Source organism: Lycium ferocissimum, chromosome 4 (assembly GCF_029784015.1).
Source record: "Lycium ferocissimum isolate CSIRO_LF1 chromosome 4, AGI_CSIRO_Lferr_CH_V1, whole genome shotgun sequence".
Classification (NCBI taxonomy): domain Eukaryota; kingdom Viridiplantae; phylum Streptophyta; class Magnoliopsida; order Solanales; family Solanaceae; genus Lycium; species Lycium ferocissimum.
This window is the reverse complement of record NC_081345.1, coordinates 47,519,643-47,531,884: the sequence shown is the minus strand read 5'-3', so window position 1 is coordinate 47,531,884 and position 12,242 is coordinate 47,519,643. Positions and strand designations below refer to the sequence as shown.

The 12,242-nt window shown below is 32.4% G+C and overlaps 1 protein-coding gene and 1 pseudogene across 1 annotated transcript; both read right to left on the bottom strand.

Annotated features, from left to right (window-relative positions):
* Positions 1-3,107: 3,107 nt before the first annotated feature.
* On the bottom strand, positions 3,108-11,268 carry LOC132053369 (E3 ubiquitin-protein ligase RMA1H1-like). Its single transcript, XM_059445364.1, has 2 exons — positions 11,244-11,268; positions 3,108-4,009 (listed from the first exon to the last, which is right to left on the bottom strand). Exon 2 carries the CDS (start codon positions 3,969-3,971, stop codon positions 3,267-3,269), a length of 705 nt encoding a protein of 234 aa, XP_059301347.1. The 5' UTR covers positions 3,972-4,009; positions 11,244-11,268; the 3' UTR covers positions 3,108-3,266.
* Positions 8,965-9,746, bottom strand: LOC132053370 (E3 ubiquitin-protein ligase RMA1H1-like; annotated as a pseudogene).
* Positions 11,269-12,242: the final 974 nt, after the last annotated feature.

Below are 12,242 nucleotides of genomic sequence, written 5' to 3'. Positions count from 1 at the left end.
AAATTTTATCCATAATAAGTGTCACCTTAAGAAACCAAGACATAAATTGATTATTTTTTTCAGTTCTACTCTTAGACAATAAAGTAACATCTAAATGATGATTGAAAAAGTCACATAATAACTTGGTATTGTTGAATTCCCAATGTTAAAAGGTTTACTTCTTGTGCATTCTCCAATCAAAAGGTAAAAGTAATTTATTTTTATCATATAGGGTAATTTGGTAACCTTCACATTACATTATTGATTTCTTAATATGCGTGTTTTTGGCTAAGGTGACACTTATTATGGGACGGAGAGAGTATCATTTTAGAAGTTCAAGATATAGTTAGTTATTTTTTCATCATTTTATTCTTAGTATAATTTTTCATTAATGTAGGGATCTAGTAGCTCAGTTGGTTGACTACCTGAACTCTCACCTTATTGGTGAGGGTTCGAATCCCCACATTGTAATCCCCTCCCCTATTTCCCCTACCCCTCCCCCGCTATGTAATAAAAAACAATTTAAAAAAAAATAAAAAAATTATCATTAATGAAGATGACACAAAAATAGAATAAACATTTAATGGAAGAGATTATAACTTATATGTAAATTTAAAAGGTTAAGCAAATGCCCTCTTGATTAATATTTCTTAAAGAAGTCAAAGAGGCTTATGCGGATCTTGAGGAAATCTTTGATTAATTATCAATGGAGTAATAATTAGGATATTTTTAGAATTGTGTATCAATCATAGTTTGTTAGAAATGAATTAATAAGTTTTTTTTAAGTTTACTTGACAACTAATCTAGGCATTTCATTATCCTTCTTCCATCGGAAAAAAACAAAGGGAAAATTACGTATATATACATGTTAAGGAGAAATATTTATGAAACGTGATGGTAGTTTTTCTTATTTTCAAAAACTAACGATATATTACAAAACCTGACGAGTAAAAATTACTATCCCCTAGTCTCAAATTATCTGTCATAATTTTAATAAAAATTGTTGTTTCGAATTATTTGTCATTTTAGAAATTCAAGACATAATTATTTATTTTTTGTCATTTTATCTTTAGTAGAATTTTATCATTAATGGAAAGGACACATAAATAGAGTAGCATCTAATGAAAGAGATTATAACTTATACATAAATAAGGTTAAGTCATTGCCCCTCTTAATTAATATTTTTTAAAGGATATGTGAAAAAAAAAAGAGATAGATAATTTGAAACGAAGGGAGTACAAACTAGAAGCCATTAATGTTGAGAGTTTTGCTTTTCTTAGAAAAGAAAGCTTAGAAAAATGAATATAGATAAGTGATTAGGACAAACCTCTACGCCTTTTTAATTTTAGAAGCAAAACTTTGATAAGCTTTTATAAATTTCAGATATCATGTATCTCGAAATACCTTACGTATCAAGTAAAAACCTAATAAAAACTTGAAGTATTAAGGCAAAAAATAAATAAAAAATATTGCATCGATTTTCATGATTTATTAAAAAAAATATAGTTCAAAATTTAGGATAGTGACCTGAGTTTGAACTGCCTGAACTGAACTTCACAACAATATTATTCTAAAATTTGAATTGCAAAAACTGAACTTCAGAACACTTTCTAAAGAAAGCGGGTCTTTTTAGTTGAATTTAAATATATTATAAGGATAATATAAAAGAGAATAAATAAATTTGTTCTTGCTTTTTTAAAAGCGTTAATTATCTTAATTATAATTTGTCAAAGCGACTCATATTTATAATCAGAGGAATTATTATTGTTTCCTTCTTGCTAGGAAAGAATTAGAGGTTGGAAGGATTGGTCCAAGATCTGCTTTGATGTGAATGCAATAATATATTCTCTAGTTTATTTGGTTAAACAAATAGCTAAAAGTTTAATCCCAAGAAAGCACCAATTAGTCTTTAGTAGAGATCACTCAGGTGGTGGGATGAGAATTCTTCCGTCCTTAATTAGATATCTTAAAGTTTGAGTTCTTGAAATAAAAAAAATTCTGATAGAAAATCTTTCTTTTTAATAGACTTCACATGATGCGACTCTGAGTTAATCAAGACTTCAAAGTGCAAAATGACAAGTCGATCCATTTTTAAAAAATGACTATTCATAAATTTTAGGCTTAATATATAAACGGAATCAAACTTAGTCAAAAACCGGATGGCAAGTATGATACTCTCAGCTATTTTGAGCGGAGCAGCTTCAAGTAGCAAATTCAACTTATCTCCACTTGTTTTCCCCACTTCGGAAAGTCATTTTCATTTTTAAGGAATTTGTTTCCTAAAAAAGATATTTTCCAAAATATTTTGATCAACCAAACAAGAAAAGATTGAAAAATATTACCAAACATAGGTAATTCTGCAGATTTTCTTTTCTTTCCAAGCGTTGGTTGAAAGATATGCAACTAGAATATCGTAACATATGTTGAAAGAAAACTTGGTTTCGTACACACAAATAGACATATAGTTTATTTTTATGTTTTGGTTTTGTGATAGAAATAGATGATCTTGACAATTTCTAAGTAATCTGCCTTGGTCATCAAATTTGCTAACCAGGTCATATGGACTATTATATCACAATTGTAATAAGCCTTATTAGTTCACTTCATAATTTATAGTATTTCTCTATTCTTTGATGCTCAAAAGGTAAAAGTGAATATCTATTTTATATTGTTGGGGAAAAACACTTCTTTAGATTGAACCACATACACCACATCAATTTCCTCAAATTGTTGCGCTCTCTCTAGTATACATTTGCTCTTTTTTGTCACATCCACGTAGGCAAGTAACTTGATCCCACTGACGAATTTCCAATTTGGCTACTTCTATATTCATTTTCAATACTGACCGTGAAACAACATGAACACCATGATGTTGATGTTCGAATTTGGTAGTGAAATTTAGAATATCGTAATGAAATTTCGTCAAAAACCCTTTGGCAAATATGAACTTTTCAACTTTGTAATAGAAGCAGAGTTTTCAGCTTCAAGCAAAGAAATTAAAACTTCACATGCCTTGACATTCTAGATGACTACACAAACTAATGGTGGATTCGCCAGAATTTAAACAGGCATGTTTGACAAAGGAAAAACACCCATGGATAGTTTGTCAAAGGAAAGATCCATTCAACTTTCTAAAAACTGGTTTCTTGATGAAGATTAACTATTTTGCTAGTCTGAATCAAGATGAAAAGCTTCCACAAGATGTTACATTGAGCCAAGCTCATGTATTCATCATTTAACGAACTACTCATATCTACAAATTACACGCAATATAGCGGGAAAAGTGGTCAAAACAAGAGAAGACATGCCACTGCACAACATAAGAGGAAAAAAGATACTCTGCCGAGTGATCTATCAGCATGTAATAGCTGCCTTCTCATTCTCAAACTACTGTTGCCTGCTAGATTATATGAGTTTGGACACGCATTTCCAAAAACCCGTGCATAAACCATTTCACCAATCATGGGGTGCAACACATTCGTTGTCGTGCCACCAAGGCTGAGCATTGGTGGGGCCATAGACGGATGTGATTGAGGATTCTGCTGGGATGGATGCAAATAGGTAGTTGCTATCGGCATGTGGACCCCACATCTTGGCCTTAGAGGCCTTTGTGGTATGACCGTGCCTTTACTTGGAACGTCGTCTTCGGATGGTTTTGTAGCTTGGCCAGGGCCGTAGAGCGGAATCAACGTTTTTTGTGAAACATCTGCCTTGCAAACGGGGCATTGTGGCTTTTGCTGATCTGAATTTTCTGAAGGGATGCTCTGGAATTGAATCCATTTATAGATGCAAGGCCAGCAATAGAGGTGACCACAGAAGGTAACAACGGGATCATGCACAACGTCCAGGCAAATGTTACAGTCGAAACCTCCAGAGCGATTGTCTTCTTCATGCTCATTGTCAAACGTCTTCCACTTCTCTAAGGGAGTAATACCACGTTCATCAAAGGCAGTCTCTGATATTTGCTCTTGGAAATGAAGGTCTAGCGCCATATCCTGTTTCTTGATGTAATTTTCTTGATTTCTAGTGCCTGTAGAGACATACACCCCAGGGAAAAACATTAGATTTCAGAAACTCAGTACAACTAGAACTTTGCATAATAAATGCCGAGCAAAGCAATATCACAGTACAAGAAAATCCACTGAAAGCTTACGCCTAAAAATCGAGGAAATTTCCATAGATACATCTTGACAAAAGTAAGCTCATGAGGTGAAAATTGTCTAAAACCAAATTACCTTTCCCATCTCACAACCTATGTGGCAGACTTTTAGACCTGTTATGAAGGTCATGATTCCGAAAGTACAGAGTGCAGAAATTATGCCATTTATTAGCCTTTTAGGTACAACAATGCACATGTAAGTTTTGACAGTCATCAAGCGGTAGAAACAAGAAGTAGAAACAAGAAGTACCCTATGATATGTATCCTTTTATCTCAATGTATTTACTATCAGAATAAAAAAGGAGACCAAATATTCAAGACACCAAATTTAAATCTTCTGAATCTACCCAAAAAAAAATAAAATCAAAGTATATTAATCCAAAACCACAATTAGTGCACATAATATGAACTTTTTGGGTATTTTTTCCCTTCAAAAAACTTCCTTATAAAGCTCAAACCTTTTCAATCTAATACTAAATGGAACCAAAAACATAGACACAAGAAGCAAAAAAGATAGGTACCTGAATATATTTGTTATCAAAAATGTCCTATCAGAACAAGTCTTTGATGTTATGCTGATTGAGATAAAGGAAGCTGTTCTTTTTTTCTTTTCTTTTTTTTTTTCTTAAAGATTTGATTGTTTTTTAGGGAGAAAGCAAGTACTGTGAGACTATTAAGCTAGCAAAGTGAAATAGAGATGAAAGAGTAATTAGCCCTCAAGTCTATTTATATAGTGCCACAAGAGGTTCTGTTATGTACAGGAAAATTTATTTAGCGCGTAATATTATTTTATTAATATAAATAAAACTGTACCAATTTTACTTGTCAATTACTTCTGGATAAATAAAATCTTAAAAGGAGGCTTCTTTGGACTACGTGGCGCTTACTTGGCATTCGTATTGTTCGCCCTTTGTGTCTGTCTTTTTCTTTTTTTATTATTTGGATTTTTCCACTTTCTGTTGCTCTTTTTTGGTTGTTACTCGACAAAATGGCAAGAAGCAGTCACTTTAAGTGACTCACTTATGTTTTGGATAGGATCAAAATGATCTCTTTAATACATTTTTGAGCAATTTTTAGTCTTTTAAGTTTGTAAAAAATAAAATAGATATTTTGATTTTCGTCAGATATTTTACAAACTCTAGTAATAATCAGGGGCGGATCTAAACTATTGGGTGTGGGTTCTCGGGAACCTACCACTTTTATCCGAATCTTGTATTTATAATGTGAAACCCTTCAAATATATAAGAAATTTGAGTTGAGAACGACTCAAGTGGATAGGACAACAGACAATCGCTTAAGTTTGAAACCCACAAACTTCAAACTCCGGATCCGCCTCTAGTAATAATGGGTACATTTTGAGTCTACATTAGATGTTTAATCGAAAGGCTTAATTGAGGTGTTAAATAAAAATTGGTGACAACTTTAAGTGACTATTTGGCTTTTAATAAAATTATTTTTCACTCTGTCTTAGTTTATGCGTCATATTGTTTCATCGAATATTATATTTTTTATTTAAAATATTTTAAAAAATATATTTTATACAATTTATGACTACATAAATATTTATACTTTACTTTACCCATAAATTCTTTAAAAAATTATTTTTCTCTTAACTTTATGCCATGTTAAACAATGCAAGATACAGGGAGGCAAAATGAAGCTAAAGAGGCGGAAGAGGGTTCATGTATTCACGCTTCACCAAAAAATTATTTTATATATCAAAGGTCATTTTTTTTTACATGAGAGTACTTAAATATCAAGATCAGAGCTATTATCCACCCTGGCAATTATAATATTAAGTCAAGTTATCAGTCTTTATCACCCAATTTCTTTTTTCTAATTAGGGCTTTCTTTATTCACAACCTTTTTAGTTTGGTTGGACCCCTTCCTTTCATTTTCACACTCGTAGGTCTAATAGACATTTGGCAGTTTCTTAATAGTTAGTAGACATACTCTGACTCTCTATAATAACAGTGTTTTTATTAATTAATTAATTTAAACGAGTATCGCACTTTAGACTTGTAAACTCTCTTGGTTTTGACAACTAATACTGCGATCACTAATTAAATTGCAACTTCAAAACTGTGTTCTAGAAAATCTTTGATCCTAGAGGCTTCCAATATTCGAGAAGGTGGCTCAACTTTAAACTTTTTTGTGCAAATTCTACGAGTAAAAAACTACGTACTACTTCCTCCATTTGAAATTATATGCTGTGGTTATTAAAAATAATTGTCTCAAATTATTTACTCCCTGCATTCCATAATAAGAGTCACCTTAGCTAATATTTTTTGTCAATAATAAGTGTCACCTTAAGAAATCAAGACATAAATTGATTATTTTTTTCAATTCTACCCTCAAACAATAAAGTGACATCTAAATGATTATTGGAAAAGTCACATAGTAACTTGGTACGGTTGGATTTTCAATGTCAAAAGGTTTACTTCTTGTGCATTCTCTAATCAAAAGGTAAAAGTAATTTATTTTTATTATATAGGGGTAATTTGGTAACCTTCACATTGCATTATTGATTTCTTAATATGCGTGTTTTTGGCTAAGGTGACACTTATTATGGGACGGAGGGAGAATCATTTTAGAAGTTCAAGACATAGTTAGTTATTTTTTTCATCATTTTATTCTTAATTAGTATAATTTTGTCATTAATGAAGATGACACAAAAATAGAATAAACATTTAATGGAAGAGATTATAACTAATATGTAAAAAAGGTTAAGCAAATGCCCTCTTGATTAATATTTCTTAAAGTGAAAGAGGCTTATGCGGATCTTGAGGAAATCTTTGATTAATTATCAATGGAGTAATAATTAGGATATTTTTATAATTGTGTATCAATCATAGTTTGTTAGAAATGAATTAATAAGATTTTTTAAGTTTACTTGAGAACTAATCTAGGCATTTCATTATTCTTCCTTCATTGGAAAAAACAAACCCAGAAGTGGATCAAGTCAAGTCAAATTTCGCTTAGTGTTGCATTTTAATCTAAGCATTTCACACATGGTCAAGTAACTATCATTTTTTTCCACAAAAGTCACTTAACTATCTTTTCTAACATAAAAGTCACTTAACTTTGAGTATACTAACACAAAAGTCACTAAACCAATTTCCGGTGTCACTAAACCACTTTCCAGTGAATCACTCATTTTTACACCTTTTTTTAATTAAAAAAAATCTAATAATAAACAATTAATTAAAAAGGTCCAACCTCATCCTACCCAAAATCCATATGAAAAAAAGTAAATAACTTTTCATATTCTTCCATTTTCCCTACCATTTTAATATGTTTGATTTGAAATATTACTAGGTAATTCTTCTAGCTATCCAAGTCAATTAAACTGGGCTCGATGATTTTTTTGGACGTAATCGTTACTGTTAGGTACTTTCTCCGTCCCAATTTATATGACACTCTTTCCTTTTTAATTTGTCGCTAAAAGAATGACACCTTTTTATTTTAGTAAAAGTTAAACTTTAAATTTATCTTTTTACCTTTAATAAAATGATTTTCAGCCACACAAATTTCTATGGTTTGTTTTAAACTACAAGTTTTAAAAATCTTTCTTTATTTCTTAAATTTTGTGTCAAGTCAAACACCTCCCTATATATAAAATGGGACGAAGGGAGTATTAAATTGCATACATGCATAGGGTTCAAATATCAAGTTGGTCCTCCCACTCAATGAAAGCTCTGAAGCTGCTGAGTTGAACTTTGAATTAGTAGAATTCAAAATGGTAAGAGTGTTGCCTTGTTAGGGATGGTAGTGATGATGACGATTTTAGTTACTTGGATAGCTAGCAGAAATATCTAGTATTGTTTCAAACTAAACATGTTAAAATGGTAGGGAAAAGGAAAGAATATGAAAAGTTATTTATTCTCTTCATATGAGTTTTGGATTGGGTTGGGTCAGACCTTTTTAATTAATTTTTTATTTATTAGATTCTTTTTTAGAAAAAAAAAAAAGGTGTAAAAAATGAGTTATTCGCCGGAAAGTGATTTTGTAACTTTTGTGTTAGTATACTCAAAGTTAAGTGACTTTTCTATATATTAGAAAAGATAGTTAAGTGACTTTTGTGAAAAAAAGTGATAGTTATGTGACCACATGTGAAATTTACCCCAGATTAATATCCATTTTCTTACCAACAAAGATACATATAGTATTTACTAATTCAATTTGTAAGATTCTTTTCCGATTCCCATATTGTTTTTATTAGAACAATACATAAAGCTACATTTCATTAATCATTATGTGGCGCCTTTTTCCTTTTTTTTTTTGTTTTTTCATCGGGTATTTAGTTTCTGGTTTTACAGCTCGATTAATTCTGATATGCTCTAAGAAGTCCCATGTTGGGGTAAAATGCTTACTTAGAGTTCATTACTCAGAAGGTCACCCAACTATTGAGAATTATTTAGCAAAGTCATTTTTTTATAACAATAAGATCACTCCACTTTGCCTATATCGCTTCACAAGCCACCTTAATAAAATTTGACCAACAAAATATGATGTGACATTTTATTTAGTCTACATGGAATTTTTTTTTTCTCGATGATCCGACCCAACCTTAACCCATAACCTGAATTAACCCTATTTGCTGTTTTATTTTCATCTATTTCTCTTGTTCAAAAACTTAACATCTTGCATTTTCATGTGGGAGTAGTATGAACCAGAATGGATGAAAACTTAGGAACTCCATCACCTAGAGTAAAAGAATGGTAGCATCTTTTGTTGCTACTAGCACACCTAATGCTCTTTTTTATGTGCATTAGCCTGAATCAAGATACAGAAGCTTCCGCAACTTGTTACATTGAACCAAGCCCGTATATTCATCATCTAACAAATTACTCCTATCTACAAATTACACGCAATATAGCGGGAAAAGTGGTCAAAACAAGAGCAGACATGCGACTACACAGCAGAAGAGGAAAAAATATACTCTGCCAAGTGATCTATCAGCATGTAATAGCTGCCTTCTCATTCTCAAACTACTGTTTCCTACTAGATTATATGAGTTTAGATATGCGTTTCCAAAAACCCGTGCATAAACCATTTCACCAATTATGGGGTGTAACACATTTGTTGTCGTGCCACCAAGGTTGAGCATTGGTGGGACCATGTAGCTGGCTGAATGAGACTGATGTGTTTGAAGGTTCTGTTGGGATGGATGTGAATTGTCCGTGTGGACCCCACATCTTGGATTCGGAGGTCTTTGTGGTATGACCGTGCGTTTACTTGGAACGTCGTCTTCGGTTTTGTAGCTTGGCCAGGGCCATACAGTGGAATTAAGGTTTTTTGTGAAACTTCAGCCTTGCAAACGGGGCATTGTGGGTGTTGATGATCGGGATTTCCTGAAGGGATGCTCTGGAATTGGATCCACTTATAAATGCAAGGCCAGCAATAAAGGTGACCACAGAAGGTAACCACGGGATCATGCACAGCGTCCAGGCATATGTTACATTCAAAACCCCCAGATATATCGTCTTCTTCACGCTCATTGTCAAACGTCTTCCACTTTTCTAAGGGAGTACTACCGCACTCATCGAAGGCTGTCTCGGCTATCTGTTCTTGGAAATGAAGATCTAAGGTCATATCCTGCTTCTTGATGTAGAGCCCGTTTGGATTTGGCTTATGATTTGTAATGCCTTTTTTGAGTGTAGAATTTAAATATGCTTAAAATCCCAAAAATAAGACCCATTTAACTTAGTTTAAAGAAACATTATAAATTTTCTTATAAGCCAAAAAAAAAAATAAGTCATTACTACCCCAACTTATTTTTTTCTCAAACAAATTTTTACTATAAGCCAATGGGCTCGTAGTTTCTTGATTTGTAATGCCTGTAGAAACATATTCCCAGAGGGAAAAACATTAGATTTCAGGATCTCAATACAGCTGGAACTTGCAAAATAAATGCCAAGCAAATCAATACCACAAGTACAAGAAAAAAAAAAGCACTAAAAGCTTACGCCTAAAATTTAGGAAACCTAGCAAATCTCTTGACAAAAACTATAGCTGATTCTTCCAATTAATCAGATTGTTTTCAGAAAAGAGAAGTGAACACTCAGGTAAAGTGGTGGGTGGAGAGCAGGCTAAGAGAGGCTTTAAGTATATATCTGCCAATTAAAGGTCCATTCTACAACAAAAGTCGATTAAACAATGAATAGGTAAACCATCCAGCAATAAGGCACGATAATTCTCAAAAGATGATAACCAATAGATCATGTACACAAAGAACTGCATTTATTGTGCAAATCGTGATATCACTTCTAGAAACTCTATTGCTGCCCATGACTACTAGCACTTCAAAAAATTAAACAGTGATTGCTTGTTGAATGGCAAGTATCCAGGACCTATTTTCAGGTAATTAGAGAATATTACAACGGACATAACTCTAGCTGGTCAAATCTTCAGGAAACGATTTTTGCCCAGCTAAACATAGAGTCAGATACTGTTTCTTAACCTTGGGTCTTCTATCCAACCAAAGAAGTGGACTTTCATTAAAAAAATGGATCTCGCACATAACTCGACCAGAAAAAAAACTAGCTCCTCCAACCCCCACCCCCCCCTCCCTATGACAAGGAGTGTGAACAACATGTTACTTGATGGTCGGCTCGATATCAAGATAAGAAGTGAACATTGGGCTTAACTCAAACCTCAAAAGCTAGCGGATTGCTCAATAATATATAAGGAGACTAATTCCCATCCCCACAACCAATGCGGCAAACTTGCAACTTTTTAGCCTTTTAAGTACAAAAAATGATTCACATGTAAGTTTTGACAGTTATGTACCGTATGTATCCTTCTACCTCAATTTAAAATCTTAACCCTATTTCAGCAAGAATCCTCGGAAGATACCCAAAAAACAAAACAAAAAAAACAAAAATCTAAGGCAACGTCAATCCTACCAAAATTCAATGTCTACCACCCCACCAATAAAGGAAAGAAAAAAAAAATTAGTGTGGTAACAAAGATGTAAGAATCTGAACTCTTGGGGATTTTTTTTTTTTTTAAAGTAATTTTTCTTATAAAGCTCAAACCTTTTCAATCTAAATTTAAATGAAACCAGAAACATAAGACACAAAGAAAGCAAGAAGAAAGGTACCTGAATATATTTGTACCAAGAATGTCCTTTTAACTGTTAAGTTTCAGAATATATCCAATAGAAAAAGTTCTGCAGTGTTATGCTGACTGAGTTAAAGAAAAAAATGGATGTCATATAGGGAAATAGCAAGTACTGAAAGATAAAATGAAGTGGTTTTGAGGTAGCTTTACATGTATATATATAGTGCTTTACAAACATATGGAATTGATACAAGGTCGTTCAGTATGTATAGGAAAAATATTTATTTAGCGCGTAATATTATATTAATATAAATAAAACTGTACCAATTTTACTTGTCAATTACTTCTGGATAAAATCTTAAAGGAGGCTTCATTGGACTACGTGGCGCTTACGTTGGATTCGTATTACACGCCCTTTGTTTGTGTCTTTTCTTTTTTTTATTATTTGGATTTTTCCACTTTCTGTTGCTCTTTTTTGGATTTTGTACTCGACAAAATGGCAAAAAACAGTCACTTTAAGTGACTCACTTGCGTCTTGGATAGGATCAAAATGATCTCTTTAATATAAACAGTAGTTTTATTAATTTAATTAATTTAAACGTGTATCGCACTTTAACGTGTAAACTCTCATTGGTTTTGACTACTAATACAGTAATACTGCGATCAGTTTTATTATGCGCTAGTTGTGTGAGGCCTTTTTTTTTTGTGAGATAACAGTGGACTCACATCTTACACTTTTAGGTCTATAAATTTTGAGTTCACTTTTTTATCTCACAAAAAAAAAAGTCTCACACAATTAATGTCAGTTATGTGAGGCACATTTTAAAAAAATTCACTGCAATCAGTAATTAAATTGCAACTTCAAAACTGTGTTCTAGGAAGTCTGTGTAGGCTTCCAATATTCGAGAAGGCGGCTTAACTTTAAACTTTTTTGTGCAAATTCTACTGAGTAAAAATTACTATCCCCTAGTCTCAAATTATGTGTCCTAATTTTAATAAAAATTATTGTTTTGAATTATTTGTCATTTTAGAAATTCAA